The sequence below is a fragment of the Eubalaena glacialis genome, chromosome 16 (assembly GCF_028564815.1).
Source record: "Eubalaena glacialis isolate mEubGla1 chromosome 16, mEubGla1.1.hap2.+ XY, whole genome shotgun sequence".
Lineage (NCBI taxonomy): Eukaryota > Metazoa > Chordata > Mammalia > Artiodactyla > Balaenidae > Eubalaena > Eubalaena glacialis.
The window spans coordinates 39,383,442-39,402,693 of NC_083731.1; the positions used below are offsets into that span (position 1 = coordinate 39,383,442).

The 19,252-nt window shown below is 35.8% G+C and overlaps 1 protein-coding gene across 4 annotated transcripts in view; it reads left to right on the top strand.

Annotated features, from left to right (window-relative positions):
- Window positions 1-649: 649 nt before the first annotated feature.
- Window positions 650-19,252, top strand: part of PCDH9 (protocadherin 9) — a 973,312-nt gene continuing 954,709 nt past the window's right edge. For all 4 annotated transcript variants that reach the window (XM_061170726.1, XM_061170729.1, XM_061170727.1 and 1 more), the window contains exon 1: window positions 650-3,685. In XM_061170726.1, the coding sequence (XP_061026709.1) occupies window positions 650-3,685 (3,036 nt within the window). The remainder of the gene's footprint in view (window positions 3,686-19,252) is intronic.

The following is a 19,252-nucleotide window of genomic DNA, read 5'->3' on the forward strand; positions in this document are numbered from 1 at the left end:
TATAAGAAAGAGATGACTCAGTGTGGCAGAGAAGAAAACACATCACGTATGACATGTGAGAAAGCAATTAGCAGGAACCATAGCTGAATAGTGTTTTTCACTGGCTCCCAAAAAAACTAAGGGAGGTGGGTTAGAAGCCAGGAGGCGGGTAAGACGGGGGGGGGGGGGGGGCGGATGGAGGGAGATGGGGAGATGGGGGCATGGTGGTGGTGGAGGGGAAGAGGAGAACAAGAATGCATGTTTTGAATTAAACAGTGTCCTGAAAACAGTGTGGGTGAGTACAGGTAAAAATAGCAGCTGTCTTTAATTCAAAAGTAGATAATTTCATTTTCTCTGGGCAAATGCAACAAGCAGGGGATATTTAGTATTTTTATCCACAGAGTTAAGTTGCAAACAGTGGCAGAACAAACTGCCATGTTTACTAATATGCAGTGGGAAAATGTGTTGTGATATTTCGTGACTGTGTGCTTTTGTTTACTGAAGAATAATATTGTCTATATGATTGTGTTGACAGTGGCTGTCTCCAAATAAGTCATGAGATGTAATGCATCCTCCAGTCCATGCACGCTTCCTCTTGCAATTCGTGCATCATTCCTCAGTGGAAACCTTTAAACCCTAAAATCCAGGAAAAGAAAATAAATACATTATCATGGACCTGAGGGATTTTTACCTGTTGGCTGCTCTGATTGCCTGTTTAAGGCTGGATTCCGCAATAGCTCAAGAACTTATTTACACTATTAGAGAGGAATTGCCTGAAAATGTGCCCATAGGAAACATACCAAAGGATCTGAACATTTCTCACATCAATGCTGCCACAGGGACCAGCGCCAGCCTTGTCTACAGACTGGTTTCTAAAGCTGGGGATGCCCCTTTGGTGAAAGTATCCAGTAGCACTGGCGAAATTTTCACAACCTCCAATAGAATAGACAGAGAAAAACTCTGTGCTGGAGCCTCTTACGATGAGGAGAATGAGTGTTTCTTTGAACTTGAGGTGGTGATCCTCCCCAATGATTTTTTCAGGCTGATCAAAATTAAAATAATTGTCAAGGATACCAATGATAATGCCCCCATGTTTCCATCTCCTGTCATCAATATTTCCATCCCAGAAAACACTTTGATCAACAGCCGCTTTCCAATTCCATCAGCAACAGATCCTGACACAGGCTTCAATGGTGTACAGCATTATGAATTGTTAAATGGGCAGAGTGTTTTTGGACTGGATATCGTGGAAACTCCGGAAGGAGAGAAGTGGCCGCAATTGATTGTTCAGCAAAACTTGGACAGAGAACAGAAAGATACCTATGTGATGAAAATCAAAGTAGAGGATGGAGGCACTCCACAGAAATCCAGCACAGCCATACTGCAGGTCACAGTAAGTGATGTAAATGACAACAGGCCAGTGTTTAAAGAGGGTCAAGTGGAGGTGCATATTCCAGAGAATGCTCCCGTAGGCACCTCTGTAATTCAGCTCCATGCCACTGATGCAGATATAGGCAGTAATGCTGAAATCCGGTACATTTTTGGTGCCCAGGTCGCCCCTGCAACCAAAAGACTCTTTGCTTTAAATAATACTACTGGGTTGATTACAGTTCAGAGGTCTTTAGATCGAGAGGAGACAGCCATTCACAAAGTGACAGTGCTGGCTAGTGATGGCAGCTCCACTCCCGCTCGAGCAACGGTTACCATCAATGTCACTGATGTAAATGATAACCCTCCAAACATAGACCTCAGGTACATTATAAGTCCCATCAATGGCACAGTGTATTTGTCTGAGAAAGATCCTGTCAATACAAAGATTGCCCTAATTACAGTTTCAGATAAGGACACAGATGTGAATGGCAAAGTGATCTGTTTTATTGAAAGAGAGGTCCCGTTTCATTTGAAGGCAGTATACGACAACCAATATTTGTTAGAGACGTCCTCTTTGTTGGACTATGAGGGCACCAAAGAATTCAGCTTTAAAATTGTTGCCTCTGATTCTGGGAAGCCCAGTTTAAATCAGACTGCTCTGGTAAGGGTTAAGCTTGAGGACGAAAATGACAACCCACCAATTTTCAACCAGCCTGTAATTGAGCTGTCAGTTTCTGAAAACAACCGTCGTGGGTTGTACTTAACAACTATTAGTGCCACAGATGAAGACAGTGGGAAAAATGCAGATATTGTTTATCAGCTTGGACCGAATGCCTCCTTCTTTGATCTGGACCGAAAGACAGGAGTTCTGACAGCCTCCAGAGTCTTTGACAGAGAAGAACAAGAAAGATTCATTTTTACAGTAACTGCCAGGGACAATGGGACCCCTCCCCTCCAAAGCCAAGCGGCTGTGATAGTTACTGTTCTGGATGAGAATGACAATAGCCCCAAGTTTACTCATAATCATTTTCAATTTTTTGTGTCTGAGAATCTGCCAAAGTATAGTACTGTGGGGGTAATCACAGTGACAGATGCAGATGCTGGAGAGAATAAAGCTGTGACTCTTTCCATTCTAAATGACAATGATAATTTTGTGTTGGATCCCTATTCTGGAGTCATAAAGTCAAATGTCTCATTTGACAGAGAGCAGCAGAGTTCCTACACTTTCGATGTCAAAGCCACTGATGGGGGACAACCACCCCGTTCCTCTACTGCAAAAGTAACTATAAATGTCATGGATGTCAATGACAATAGTCCAGTTGTCATTTCGCCACCTTCTAATACTTCTTTTAAGTTGGTGCCTCTCTCAGCCATTCCTGGCTCCGTGATAGCAGAAGTTTTTGCCGTGGATATTGACACTGGGATGAATGCTGAACTTAAGTATACAATTGTGAGTGGGAACAACAAAGGCCTGTTTCGGATTGATCCAGTAACAGGTAACATCACTCTGGAAGAAAAACCAGCACCTACTGATGTGGGCTTGCACCGATTGGTGGTCAACATAAGTGACCTGGGATACCCTAAGTCTCTGCACACACTTGTGCTTGTTTTTCTTTATGTTAATGACACTGCTGGCAATGCCTCCTATATCTATGACTTGATTCGCAGGACTATGGAGACCCCATTGGACAGGAACATAGGCGATAGCAGCCAACCCTATCAAAACGAAGACTATCTCACCATCATGATCGCCATTGTCGCAGGTGCCATGGTGGTCATCGTCGTGATCTTCGTCACCGTTCTGGTGCGCTGTCGCCATGCATCAAGATTCAAAGCAGCTCAGAGGAGTAAGCAAGGTGCTGAATGGATGTCCCCAAACCAGGAGAACAAACAAAACAAGAAAAAGAAAAGGAAGAAAAGAAAGTCTCCCAAGAGCTCTCTTTTGAACTTTGTTACCATCGAAGAGTCCAAACCCGATGATGCAGTTCACGAACCCATCAATGGGACAATAAGCCTGCCGGCTGAGCTGGAGGAGCAAAGCATAGGTAGATTTGACTGGGGTCCAGCACCTCCAACCACCTTCAAGCCGAACAGCCCTGACCTGGCCAAGCACTACAAATCTGCTTCTCCACAGCCCGCTTTCCATCTTAAACCAGACACTCCGGTTTCCGTGAAAAAGCATCACGTGATCCAGGAGCTCCCATTGGACAACACCTTTGTCGGGGGTTGTGACACCCTTTCCAAACGCTCTTCCACTAGTTCAGATCACTTCAGTGCCTCAGAGTGCAGTTCCCAAGGAGGCTTCAAGACAAAGGGCCCCTTACACACCAGACAGGTAAATGAGCACTTTTACTGGTCTATAAGTACTGCATACAAGTGCCCAGTCAACCAGTATTAACGTGCCAGTGTGTCTCTTGTTTTGGTCTAACTTTAGCTTAGTTATAAAGAGGGGAAAAAAAACTTGACCCCTTTTCTATTCCTCTGGGGCTCAGTCAAGAATTTTTAGAACAGCTTTGAAATTTCTGAGTTCTGAGAGTTATTTAAACTCCCAGTTTCCTTCAAATGGCAAAAGATGAAAAGAGGAAATTATTCCAAAATGTCCCAAGATAACGTTTGCTGAGGAAGAAAACCTGTCCTGATAGGCCAAATTCTGCTCCTGGGGTTTCCAAATTGACTGCTTCAAGATTTTCACATTACCGTTTGATCTCAAAAGTCACCTTCAAATCTCAAGTTTTAAATGATGTTTGAAGGTGTGACTATAATTATGTTACAGCTGTGGTTGCTGAAGGGGTTAATTTTTTTTTTAGTCTCTAAAAAAATAGTAGAATATTAAATGTATATCAACTGTGAAGCACATGATTGTCGATAGAGTGCAACTAAGCCATATAGGAAGTCTTCTCTTTAATTCCAGATGATTTTACTGTAATATAGTAAATTGGGGGTTGAATAGAAAGGTTTGCAGATTGTCCACAATGGCCAAAGTCCTCTTTCAAAAAATAAAAAAATAAAAGAAGAAGGAATACTTTCTCCCTAATAGAACTGATTTATACAGAAAAGAATGAATCCATTGTAAATATTCTCTCATCTTAGTAATGCATAAGTGATCTGTCATAACTCATTTTAAACTGTGAAATATGCCATATGAAGAGGGATTAAGAGGCTGAGAAACTCATATTTCAACCAAATCCAGAATTAGTTTTTCTTAGGTCTAATAATTCCTTGTTAATAAAGATTTAAATGCAGCGCTGTCTAATTTATTTCACTGGTACTTGTCTGTTGCCCTGAAATTTGAGTGTCAATAATAGCCTGTAGATGGCACTAGGGTATCATGTCCCTTGTGCTGGCCAGCTGCCAATCCCACAGTAGCAAGGAAAGGGAGAGGGAAAGATCAAGCTGGTACTATAGCCAAAGATACCTTTTATTTAATGATAGTTGCTCTGGAGCAACTAGCATGTCAGTTCATTTGCTTGCTCTTTTGTGATCAGCTCTCACACACCAACTTTCTAGGATTTTGTAATCCAAGTTCTATCTTTGTTGGTATTGAGTCCACCTATGGTGATGACCCATCTGAATTTGTTAAAAATAAGGAACATACAGATTTTAGAGAATCAAGTAAAGCAAAATAAATTTTCAGGATAGTATTGACAGTCATTGCTTAGTATTTGAAAAGTCAAAAGGTTTTCTTCTTTTTTTCCTGTGGTGGTGGGACGGGTGAGAATGGTCTATTGAAACTCTGTCTCTCACCATCCAATGTTTGTTGCTCTGCAGTGACTTTAAGGTTTCATGATAGTAAGATATTTATTAAAATAATTTTGGCAGTGAATCACAGAGATTCTTTCAGAACATTAAGTATAACTCCTATGATTTTACAACTAAAATCTACATTTCTTAAAAGATTAAATATCTAGAGCATTTAGAAAGTACAAGAGCTTGAATGCACAGGATGAAAGGAATTAAAATAAGTCAGTTTGGAGGTTCTAGAGGAGAATATGAAGTTATTGGATATACATAGAATTTGGAATGAGTTATTTTCATGTTAACTTCATGAGCTTTTTAAAAGAGGTTTGATGTTTTAAAGTTAAGAAAATATCTGAGTTTAGTAGAGGTTTATAAATGTTGGTAAATAGTTAATCATGATGAGAAAAGTAATTTTTGAAACTAAGTGGATTTAAATATAAAGTTGCTATTTTAATGAAAAGAAAACATGGCTTTTTATTATTTGCTTTTAATGGGAAAGTCACTCAAAATACTGATGATATTTTATGATTTGCATAATATCTTGAAAAATATAACACGATTTAAAACTTTTCATATAAAATCTGAAATTTGTTTTCCAAAGAAACATGCCGATATTATTCCCACGTCATCATCTTTCTTTTCATATTATGTGTGGTGCGTATTATGAGCATTGATGTACAGACCCACTTTTTCTGACTTCTTCCCCAAAGTTGAATCTATATATAGTACAGTGACGTAAACGTTAAGTGCATTTCAGCAAGGTATGGGAAAGATCTTTTGTCGAGGCTTAGTCAGTCATAGGAAATTTGTTTGTATGATGTAATCTTGGAAATAAGATGCTGAGTAATTCTCTAACTGGAACTAAAGTGCATTTTAGACATTCCTTGAGACCATGTGTTACCGTGCTGTTCTCCTTGTAGGCATTTCAATGTTCAAATTAGCTATAATTCACTATTATGGTAAAGAGCTACTGAAATGGCTTTGCTTATTTACACCTTTTAGAAGTTTTCATGCTGAGAAAGAAAAATTGCAATGTTGTAGAAAAGGAATACTTCTGGAAGTAAGGACAGGTGATGGTGATAGCAATGTGTACAATTTTACCATGAAAGAGGCATATTTTCTATGAATGAAGAACACACATATATATACTATCCTTTAAATTATTTTTTCACTGAACTATATGGCTGTTATTAAAGATGTTCTAGTTAAGCTAAAAAGTAAAAATTCTTTTTTTTAGCTCCTTCACTTCAACTAGTGGCTTCACGTAAATACAAAATGTGTTCCAGAAGCAACACAATTTTGAAAAAGTAGGGTTTATTACAACAAAAGCTTTCAAAGGAATTTATAAACTAAGGTATAATCTGTGAAGATTTTTAGTTGAGTGGGCAAAGATTGCTGTTAACAGAAACACCTTTTCACTTTATGGTGCTAGTTGATGTGTGGGGTAAAATGCAAGATTCTTGAGCAAAGGGTTACCAAACTTAAATATCATGAGTTTGTATTGTCTGTACAATGAAAACATAATGTCTGACATTTACACCATGAGTTTCGTTATAGTGCATTGATTCTTATTTTGCCTGTCTTTTTTTCCCCTGCTGTTTTCCCTCAGGTGATATAAAACAATCATAAACCACATTCCTCAACCACTCTATTTTACTAAACTTTCATTTTCCTTGAATATAACAAATCTGTCACTGAATCTTCCACAAATTATTTTTTTATGAATTTTGGGAAGTACCCTTAGTATTCACAGATTGAATGAAATGTTCCTTTTTGAAAGAGCTAGATTATATCTTGATATTTATTCATAAATAAACAAAGTTCACTGTTATAAAGGTTGAGAAGATGACAACATTATCATTTCCAATAGGGCTTTAAATGATAAAGCTCATTGGTATATTTAAATGTCCCTTTTTGAAAGAGCTAGATTATATCTTGATATTTATTCATAAATAAACAAAGTTCACTGTTATAAGGTTGAGAAGATGACAACATTATCATTTCCAGTAGGGCTTTAAATGATAAAGCTCATTGGTATATTTTCTCTAAAAGGAAAATATCTTCTTAATGAATATGATTTTTAAAAGATAATATTAAGTTCTCAAATTGTAAGGTGTCTCAGAATCATTTGGAATGTTTCTTAAAACATGGATTGTTGGTCCCCAATCCCAGAGGTTATGGTCCAGTATCACTAGGGTCAAGCCTGAAAATTTACATTGCTGACAAGATCCTAGGTGATACAGATGCTGTTAGTCCAGGGACCACACTTTGAGACCCACTGCCTCAGCATATTGGGACCAGAAATGTCAGCCCCTTTCCCTTTCAGATTATCATTTCCAGAGGACCTGTTTTTGCATACTCCAACTCTCAGCTCTTATTGACGCAGTTTTATTGTAGCTGGAGGCTTTACAGTTAGCTGTTTATTGCTGTTTCCCAACCTGGTTGACAGCATTTGGGGAATTAATTTTCTTGGCCCCATTGTGCTTTTGGCAGGGGTATAAATGAAAATGTTAAAGAATTAAAAAAGTGACTTATTTACATTTGACAACTTCTTATGGTAATAAAGCAATCTGTAATAGTTGTACTGTGAGTTTGGTTCAGGGTAAACAGTTACGTCTAATTTTCTAAATGAAATGCTTATTTTAGAGCTTAAACATCCTTACTTTAACTTTTCACAATCTAGAGTATTTGCTCATATATACATTTGTGTATATATTGAAGAAATTATATATTGAAAATGTGTTTGCATGCCATACTCAAGTGTATACATATACTTTTACAGCATAAAGGGAATTACTTTATTCCCAATCATTCAGAGATATTATATTACTTTTATGATTACTTTTCATTTTTGAGAATCCCACTGCAGCTGTTACTGAAATGCTGTTATGTCATGTAAAATGCACAAGATAGTCATAGAATTTCTATTTAGAACAGTAAGAAAGAAAAATGAAATTGAAAGTGAAGGGAGCAAATGTTAACTAATGTGAAGCTAGCAAAAACTTTAAGATATTTTAAACTGTTAAATTTTGCAGTATACTGTGAGGGATGAACATAGGTGGCATATGGAAAAAATTGCTCCTCAAGATGCAAATTATATTTAAAATGTTATCAGTTGTGATTTTTGTTTCTACTCCTTTGCTAAGTGATCTATGTCATGAAATTAGTAGATACCCAGACCCCTTGGATATTCATTCAGGAATTTGAAATGAGCATGGGCCATCCATTCAGCCTGGCTACCTTTCCTCTTGGTTTTGTGAGACAAATATTTTATATATTTTTTCAGTTTGATACACCTAAGGTATAAAATTCAAGTTACATTTTAGCCTTTGTTGCTAATAACCTTAAGGAGAATAAAAGTAAAAAGTTACCACTGTATTGGGCATGGACATATCTACTGATTACGGAACATTTGTTAACATAGAGAAAATAATTTCAGTAGTTAAAATATTCTATTATCTTATTTTTAAAATTTTGTTGCAATGAATTCTATATATAAGCAACACCATAAACTGATGTTCCCTTAGCTTCTGATGAGTCATCCTCATGTTGTCACAGAACAGGCTTTGGCATCATTAAAATTACCTTGTAAATATTGTACTTGTACTAATGTGTTATATTCTTATGGTGTATGCATAGTCTTATTAGTTAAATATTTCAAGCTAAACTTTATCTTCTCATAATAGCACAAATTAAAATATAATACATGAAATAGTAAAACAGAATTTGGACTTAATACAAAAGCTCAGATCTAAAATCAGATTTCCTCATAACCAGTTCTGAATTATTTTGACTCTTAAAGTTTCATTTTCTTATTGACGTATAGGAGATGTATGTAAATTACACCCAAAATATTAGAAATGGCATCTTCATGAATTATTTTTCACATTACATTATTTTACATGACAGTACTGAGGTAGGAAATTTAAATTATCTTCTTATAAGCTCTGTTTTCACAATTATTTTTAATATGTTATTTAGATTGTTTGATTTCTAAATTTTGCGGGTTGGGGAGTGGGGTAATGCAGAAATGCACCAAATGGGAAAAGCTATAGTGCTTGTGTTGGTCCAGCAGTACCAGATTGAGTGTTTGCAGAATTCAAGACCATGTCAACTGCATGGCTCATTTTTAGTACTTTCTCAGTTTGATTTTGTCAGAGTTGAGCTCTTAGCTTGCATGCAGTTAAAACAGGCAAAAAGAAAACTGTGGATTGTTTACCACTTTCACTTAAAATTCTTGCAGTAAGTTTTCTCTGAATTTAGTCTGGTGTTTTCTTGAAGGGGACCCTCTATTGAAACTATAAATTTGTCTCTTGGTAATATTAACAAATCAGTTAATATCATATATTTCATGTAGTTGGAAACTAAGCAAGAATTGTTTTATGTGTATTTTTAAGTTTTTGCTTTCTTGACAGCTGATTTTATGTTTAATATATTTCTCAGAATTTATTACATACCAGAGCCCTAAAATTTATATCAGGTTTGTTGAAATATGACACTAATCACAGACCAGGTAATCGTGAGAATTCAAGAATACAAGTCAACAAGGGGCTCGCTTTAAAGTTGTAAGTATCTAGAGGCATAGGAGTCATGTTCAATAAGTAATAATGCTAATGTGTTATGACCTTTTTAAAGGTTAGCTCCCCTGAAATTTATATCGGATCACAAAAGCAAATCCAAATGTAGAAATATGACGTCTCAATTACAAAAGGAAATATACTTCACTGTTTAAGATTTCATGAGTTATTTCAGATAGCTGTTAAATCTGTCCAACATTTCATTTGGAAAGGAACACATGCTTTTTGCCTTTGTTTGATACAAACCTATTGGGCTGTCAGTCATCAGAAACATAGAACAAGAAAGATATATTACCATGATTGACATTTTGGTTTTGATTTATATTCTTTTTTTCCCTAAGTCAAGATTCATTAAAATGTGAAGTTCATAAATAAGTTCTACCCATTCCTTAACAGTAAAGAATGATGGCAGGAATAAACTGGGAAAACAATCCATATGTAATCTCTCTCACTCATACTGTTGTCCTATAGGCAGTTTGTTGCCTATAGAAAAGAATAGTGGCAGAATTGGAATTTTCTGAGCCATAATATGTAACATTAAAGCATTCAGAACTTGAAGTCATTCATTAAGGATTTGTTTTTACATACTTATCCATTATTTAAATGGCATGTGAAAATATTTCCCCCCTATCTTTAGTGGTTTGATTGATTACAGTGCTATACGCACACATCACATTTAAAATGATGGACTTGGGACCACCTGTACAGCTGTGAGTGGTGAAGATACATGCACAGGCAAGATCTGTGAAGCACATTTGATTGATTCTAGTCATTTTACACTAATTATCCCGGAATTCCTTGAGAAAATATATGAAATTAACTTATCTGTTCTTGAAAGGAGTATACTATAGCCTCACCACTCATTAATTTATGTAGATGTTGGGGGCTTCCCTGGTGGTGCAGTGATTAAGAATCCGCCTGCCAATGCAGGGGACACGGGTTCGAGCCCTGGTCCAGGAGGATCCCACATGCCGTGGAGCAACTAGGTCTGTGTGCCACAGCTGCTGAGCCTGCGCTCTAGAGCCCGCACGCCTAGAGCCCGTGCTCCGCAACAGGAGAAGCCACTGCAATGAGAAGACCGTGCACCGCAGCAAAGAGTAGCCCCCGCTCGCCTCAACTAGAGAAAAGCCCGGGTGCAGCAACAAAGACCCAGTGTAGCCAAAAATAAAACAAATTAAATAAATTAATTAAAAAAAGAACACCATTCACTTTACAGCAGTGCACCATATATACTCAATAAATATTTGTTAATAAAAAAAAATTATGTAGATGTTTAATTATGTAGGCTGCAGGAAGGAATGGAAATTGGTTCAGTTTTACCATGTTTGTATAATATCTTGTATTTTAACATTCTTCCTTAGTTTGTCTTTCTATCTGACCATCTCTACATTTTAGTATTATGCGGCTTTGTTAATATCCAGGCTCTGGCCTTTTTCAGTCTGTTAGCAGTTAAGAAATACTCTAATCCCTTCCAGGATATTGAGAAACTAATGGATTGCAGAGTATTTGGGTCTTTAAGCTTCAATTGTAAATGGTATGAAGAATTGTCATTGAGCTGATATTTGCATATATCTCTTCCAGTGCTAGTTACTTTGCCTCCTTTTTTTCCTCCTAATCTTCAGCTTTCATTTTAAGAATATTTATTTTAGTCGGAAATAAGCATGCCAGTGATAGAAATTTGGGATTCACCTCCAAATGAATGCCATCACAGACAGGGAAGTTCTGGCACATTTTGCATACATCGGTATGAACACAGTGAACCCTTCATAAGCTCTTAGGTTGCAGGAAATCAGTGCTGAAAATTAAGTGGCGTTTTAAAGATTTGCAAAGTAGAGAGCTTTGTATAATGCTGGTATTGCCGGTGCCTATTAAATATGAAGTAAAGGCTTTGTAATACAACTAGCTAACACATTCCCTTCCACATTAGAGTGATTTATACCCTAGGGAATTAGTCTTGCTTATTTTTTCCAAATGCAGAAACATTGGATGTGTCTGAAAAAATAAAATCTCAAATACATGCCTTAGACTGGACAGATTTGCTCTTGGATGATTCTAGTTATTCAAGATAGATGTTGCAGGCCCTCTCATACTTACTTGTGGTACCTCTGTCCATGGTGTGGCCTTCACCTCTCCTACAAGAATCTCTCAACTGTGTGTATATACTCTCCTCTAAACATAAATCAGATTATAACCCTAGGTATCTATAAAACTGTAGCATTACCATAATGAAGAGGGCTGGCTACTAAGTGAGTGCTTTGATCCTCAAAGGAATTGCTATTGAATCATTTCTCAAACTGTATTTTTAGAATTCACCTTTGCTCCATTTGTAAACAGTGTGTATTTGGAGCACAGCAACTCATTCCAGACATACATGGGTTTCAATATATTTACTTTCATGACAGGGTTCAGTAAAATGCCTCACAGTTCTTCAATGCTTCATGTCTTTGACAGGTCCTGTTAAATATAAAATCAGTGGAAATAGCCATGCCTATTTTTTAAAGATTTTACAAATCCTATATTTTTGCTTACTAGAAAACATATATATAATCCATGTGCAGACCACAGTAGGTACTGTGGACTTGCTGAGAATCATCACAGATGATTGATTTTGAAAACGAAACAGTTTTTGTTCAAGACAATAGCAACTGCAATTCAGTAAATGAGGTTTTTTTCCTCATTAAATAAACCTCAAGAAGGAGAAGCATGGAAACACAGGATATATATAATGAAGATGTATCTTTTTTAGGAAGACAGTGTCTTCTGCTGACAGGAGTTCCCTAGTATATCTTTTCTTGAGGAAAAAAAATGCTGGTGCTTTTTTGGATTTGGAGGTTGCAGCCAACCTGTGCCTCCACATGGTAGCAGCTTCATGCTGAGGACTTTCAAATACACAGCTACGTAGGATTCTCAGGAAAGTTCTTGTAGGGGGTGCAAGTGACAAATGGAGACAAAATGGAGTGAGTTCTGAGTTGTGAGCTGATGCCCGCCTGTGTCATATATTCATGCCATTGAACCGATTTTCACATTGGAAGCCTAGAATCACAATAACCTTCCTTGTTTGTCAGCTGTGAACACACCTGGACTGACAGCTTTTCTTTGCTTCATTTCTTGTCATTCTTTAGGTGGACTTTGTTCACTTATGTTACCTCATATACATCCGCTTTCTTAATTTCTGGATATATTTTTAAATGACAATGACACCAACTTATTTCTGTGTATCTTCCCTCCAAAAAAAAAAAGTCAAACAGAAATATTTTGCTCTAGAACATCCATAAAGGGTCGCATAAAACATCCACAGTGTGTCCTTTCTTCCTAGAAACAGAAAATCTCTATTTATGTTTTTCCTTTGCAATTTTCAAAATTGGGTTTTTTATACTGATAACATTTTCAAAGTTAAGAAATCATAATAAATTTAGCTGTATAGATTAATAATGTTTCAATGCGTTCAAATTTCCAATATAAAAAAAGATGTCAGAATTTTTATGAAAATACTTTTTTTGCTACACACTGAAATGAGTATCAAAATTACATTAAACCATAATAAAAACAGATAAAATCTTTAGGATATTTTAGTTTGACATGAACTCATTTTCATTCACGGTCTTGACCCCAAAATCTGCCAAGCAGTGATGGCAAACTATGCTGAATTCACTGATTGATTTTTAAACATGGTAATAATTAAGCAGAATCATTTTGACACCTAAAGTCTCTGTTTTAGACAATTAAATTCAGCTTTAGCTAAGGGTTATTGACTTCTGGATGATACTGGGAGCAACACTCCTCAGGGTTTAAACTATTCCTGCAGGACCATCTGTTATTGGCGGGGCTGAGCAGCCTCTCCAGCCATGCAGTGTCAACCCCAGGTGTATATTCAGGATCGTTCAAAACACAACCCGGATTCCTCATGATCTTTCAGTCTCAAATGACAACTAAGTTAATAAAATACTGGTATATCATAACTTAAAGCTTAATAATTAAGGAGAATATAAGAAAGTCCCTCAAAGTAGAGACAATGTATTACTTACCTTTGTATTTCTAAGACTAAACTTACAACAGCTCCTAAAAGAGTGAACTTCGTAGTCATTCAGTAAATGTTGACCTAATGAGAGTGATCAGCTGATATTGGAATCATGCCTTATATATGCATATTTCCATTGATAATCTCTATAACAACTACAGAAAGAAGATATTACCATTCTTAGTAAACTTATATAGAGATTGAGAGACAGAAACTGTGTTTCTTTTCAAGTCACATGGCTAAAGCATTTATTTCCAGTCTAGAACCTTACCTCTGCACTGGTATTTCTTCCTCATATGTGCCTACTTTTACTTGAAAAACACTATTTTTAGGCCAGATATAAGTTTGAAACATTTTCTTCATTAGGGACATTATTTTTGTTGGAAAGGATTGCAACTCATTTATTTAAAAACCCACATTATCAATACAAGGCAATTCATTGCACCCAAAATTGTTCTTCCTGCAATACCTCCCAGTAAACTAATTCTAGACCGTAAGATTAAACTGTGGTAAGCATATGACGACGAGGCCTAAACAAAAAGTATATATGGGGAGAGTTTGATTGTCTGGTTTCAGCTACTGTCCCTATTTTCCTCTGCAACAGCTGGGACTTGATGACAAACTCTCTAGTTAGGTTTAAGGGGTTTTTTGGGTTTGGGGGGTTTTTTTGGTGGCTGAGGAGTCCCCATAGTCTCTAATCTAAGAAATTTTGATCTCCCTAGACACCTCCATTCATATTTCTGGAGGTCTGGTGAAGACCAACTAACCTAACCTCATTCTATAGATGAGCAAGTGTAAGCATTCTTAGACTCTGCATTTTGACTTTTTGATTTTTGTAAACAGTGAAATATAATTAACACCTTTATATGCTTTATCAGTGTCTTGACTCACTAGTGATTTCTGCATTTGTATGAGAGAGAGAGAGAGAAGCAGAGGGTTAAAAAACCGCTGATTCTAATGTACATGAGCACACTCTCGTATCACTTAATTAGAGATATCTGTGGTTTCCGTTTTCTCCCTCACTTCTTCCACACCACTGTGTCTGCCCATCATAACATCTTTATTCATGTTAGGATATAATAAGAAGGGAAAGAGTGAACATAAACAGGATCAGATTTCTTTTCTTCCAAGACTCCTCATCCAAAATTTTTATTTTAACCTTTGATTACTTAGATAATTGAGTGATTACTTCTAAACAATGATCAATAGATTCACTTTGATATCTGCTTAATAGAGACAGTGTGTTTTGGAGGAGAAAAAAAAGTCATCATTAAAGTTCACTTAATAGACTTTTGAGCCATCCAGACGACACCATAAAATCACATATGAATCCTATAAAAAGCAGCAAAATAATAATTGAATAGTAAGTGGTGTCTAGCTACTATATTAATTTTAGAAAGATAAATTTAGTGTCTAATAGAATTCACAGAATAGTTTCTCAAGACTCAAAATGGACCTTTGAGAATATTTGGCCTATTTAATTCCTTTTCCACGTGAAAAAAACTGAGATTACTACAAAAAGTAGTTTGATATTTGAAATAAAAAAAAAAAAAAATGACTTGGAGAACTGCTATTTTAAAAACTGTGTCACATAGCATACATCATTTGAATGTACCGTTCCTTGCTTTCCTAGTCTGTAAAATGGAGGTAATCAGGCCTAATCCATAAGGTTGTTATTAAACTGAGTGCATACATGGGTGCATGTAGTTTCTGGCCCACGGTAGGCAGACACTCCAAAAACCTACCTATTTTTCGCCTATTTTTTCCAAGGATACCAACTTACCACTGACAGAGGTGCCCAATTTCATTTAATACATGTTCTCTAAGTTTTGTTTTTGGTGGTTTTCTTGAATTTAAGTTTTGTATCTTTTTTTAAATTTTATTTTATTGAAGTATAGTTGATTTACAATGTTGTGTTAGTTTCTGGCATACAGCAAAGTGATTCAGTTATACATATATATAATGCAAACTATTATATGTATGTATAACTGAGTTTTATATCTTTTTAAAAAGCAAGTTATCTCTGTTCATCTGTTTTAGGTTTAAAACACTGTTTTTAAGTTATCTAGGATTTATGAAAAGTTGATCTTTGTAACAGCATCAGTGAACAGCAGATAGGATGTTATATTTTCTTTTGATCTTAGTCCCTATTGTTTCATATTTGTATAATTGCTTCATCTTTCATTTTGTGTATTTCACCATTTTCATTTGCATGTTGTGTTTTAAAATTATCTTGCTTCTTTTAGTTTTTGTTATTAATTTACTTCCCCATGAATTACCCATAGGAACTCTACCCATCTGGGGATTTTCACCTTATACATCACTCCTATTACAAAACAACATACAAGAGAGGGAATCTGTTTCACAGTCAGTACTTAACACAGCTGGAGCCATTTGAAACCTGCTGGGTTTTGCTTCCAATTATTCCGTAGACTAGAAAGCATCTCTGTTGAAGTAATGGCATCCATGGTATAATCATACTAGTTAAAATGCCTTGGAGTATATGGATCATATTTCTGGGATTCATCAAATTTATGCCAGAAGCACAATAATCAATAGTTTTTGTTTTTTTTTTTAACTATTTCTCTGATTCTAAATTAATATATATTCATTTATAAGTAAGATTTTTTTAAAATTAATTAATTTATTTATTTTTGGCTGCGTTGGGTCTTCATTAGTGCACACTGGCTTTCTCTAGTTGCAGCGAGCAGGGTCTACTCTTCGTTGCGGTGCACAGGCTTCTCATTGCGGTGGCTTCTCTTTGTTGCGGAGCACGGGCTCTAGGTTCCGTGCTGTTTGCTGGGGAACACGGGCTCTAGGCACGTGGGCTTCAGTAGTTGTGGCTCGCGGGCTCCAGAGCGCAGGCTCAGTACTTGTGGCGCACGGGCTTAGCTGCTCTGCAGCATGTGGGATCTTCCCAGACCAGGGCTCAAACTCATGTCACTTGCATTGGCAGGTGGATTCTTAACCACTATGCCACCAGGGAAGTCCCTATAAGTAAGATTTCAATGTCTTAATATGCAAGTTTATAATGTTTGAGTATGTATGTGACACTATAACATAACTGAGACCCAACAAATAAAAATATTACACAAATGATAGTACCTGAAAAAATAATTTTTCTTAATATCCTGAGGCCAAAATCATTGCTTTATGTTGGAATTGGTGAAATCATCAAGATAAAGTTAATGATTTGGATTTGGAGCAGAATGTAGTGGGGATTTGTTACTCATTTAGTTAACTTTATCAACTAAATAGAAAGTAGATACAGTCAAATTTCAATTGGCCTTGCTGTGACTTAGATCGTAAAAATTAAATTTTTAAGTTCTTGTTGACCTTTACGACCCTCTCAGTGCTGTTTGATTGTTTTTGGATCAGTCTTTTGTTTTAGTTATAGACAGTGGCTCAATAGGTAGAAAGGACTTTAAAACAAAACAAGCAATGATAAGAAAACTCACTCTTTGTTCTTGGAAAAATTTAATCTAACAGAGAATGCATGGCAAAGTGGCATGATTTCCTTTAAACCACTGCCTGTTTTATGCTAAGATGTGATGTCCATCGTACAGTATTGGGGTACAGAGCAGGGTGGGGACATAGGGTGGATGTTACCTTGGGTATCACACCTCATGGAGTTGTTGTAAGAATTATAGCATGATAGCATGGCATATAGTAGGTGTTTAATAAATTCTAGTTAATCCCACCACAGGGGCAAACAGGAGATAATCAGGCAAAATGAGGGTGTTAGACACATTTTAAATGGCAAGAATCAGGCTTTAAGTATTTGGGTTCATAGTTTTTTTGAGATATTTAGCATTCTCATGGCATCAAGTGTATATACGTGTTTACTACATATATATAGCTAAACTTAAATTAAGATGACCACCATTTTATGTTGTCCCTATCAATGATCTATTCTGTTAACTCTTAGAATGGAGAGGTGAATGTGTATCCCAGGAATTTTATGTAAATTCCAGTTCAGATAATGACTAAATACTTTATTCTATGAGGAGAATTATATTTCTTGCATCATTCACATCTTTCTTTATGTGATCAGGGCTCACTTGATTTTCTCATTTAGCAATGCGAAGGACTTTTTCTGCCTGCTGAGCACTTATCTTATTCAGGCATAAGCCTGACAACTAGACAATATCCAACCTTATCACTAGAACACTGAACTATATTATATTTTCCTTAATGGATACTAAAACTTATCCCAGAATTATATATTATAGCTTTAAAATGTGTATTCTTTTTTAATTCTGCCTTATAGAACTATGAAACTTTTCTGCTGCCAAAGAACTGTGATGTGATCCACTGATATATACGCAAATTAATCTCTTTTATTTTTCATTAATTCTGTTATTCAACAGACATCTATTGAGTAACAGCTGTGATCTAGGAACAGTGTTAGACAATGGGATTTTTTTTTTTTTTAATGAATAAGACATTGTCTTTGCTTTAAAAGATTCCAGTGGTCTTAAGCACAATACATTTTTTTCCTTGGAATTCCCTTATTTTAAAAAAATATATATATATGAGTTCTCTCTCTCTCAGTTTTAAATTGATGTCATCATTTCCCTGAAATATATTTTTTAAAGTCTTTTTTTTAACTAGTGCTGGAGACTTGATCTTTCAGTAGGGTAATAAAATTCTAAGATCTATTACTCTAATTATAAGAATGCCAAGTTTAAATTTATCCTTTGGTTAATTTAGAGGGAAATACACTTTTCATCCTTAAAATCACACTTCTTCTACAGGCAAAGGTGTTAATAAAATATGGTTGCAAGTAAAACTTCATTTTTGTAACTATATGAGATTAGCATATTTGCTATATTAAAAAATCACTTTAAAAACATGGCACACATTGATAATGTTGAATAATAACTCGAGTTAAAAAGGACAGTGTTCTCTAAAAATGGAGTTTCATAGGGATCCATTTTGAAAGGGATATTTTGAGTCATGATATTCTGCAAAAGAATGTTCAGCCTTAGCCCTTCAAAAAGACATAAGCCTAACATACACATGGAACATAGATGTTAAACTCTAGCTAGAATAAATGTTTGGTTTAATTGGCTTTTACCTCCAGATGGTTCTGAATTGGACAAGTCCATTTTCTTATGAATATTTATCACAATATTTAAAAGAATGGATGCAATGACATAAATTTGAAAATAGAGACCTTTGTTATATAAACTTTTTTCTTAAATTAAGAAACATTCATATCCTGAAATTTTGGTTTTCTTTAATCATAGAAGAAAATGTCATAATTGCGCTTTACGTTTCAGGCAAGACAGTATTGTTATTTTTAACTTAATCATTTCTAAAACACTAATTTACATATGGGTGAATGTTTATATGAGCAGGTTGTTTCAAAGTTTTAACATAATATTCGAGAAAAAAATCTTTGTTTTTGCACCGTTTTGCACATTTTTGTGCAAATGTATTTTTAAGATAAATTCTTACTGCCAGAAAATGTACTATTTTAATTGTAGATAGGCTTCAGTGATAACCATCAAGCTGGTGCCTAACTCCAAAAAGATCTTTCCAACTGTTCTGTGGATATTTAGGC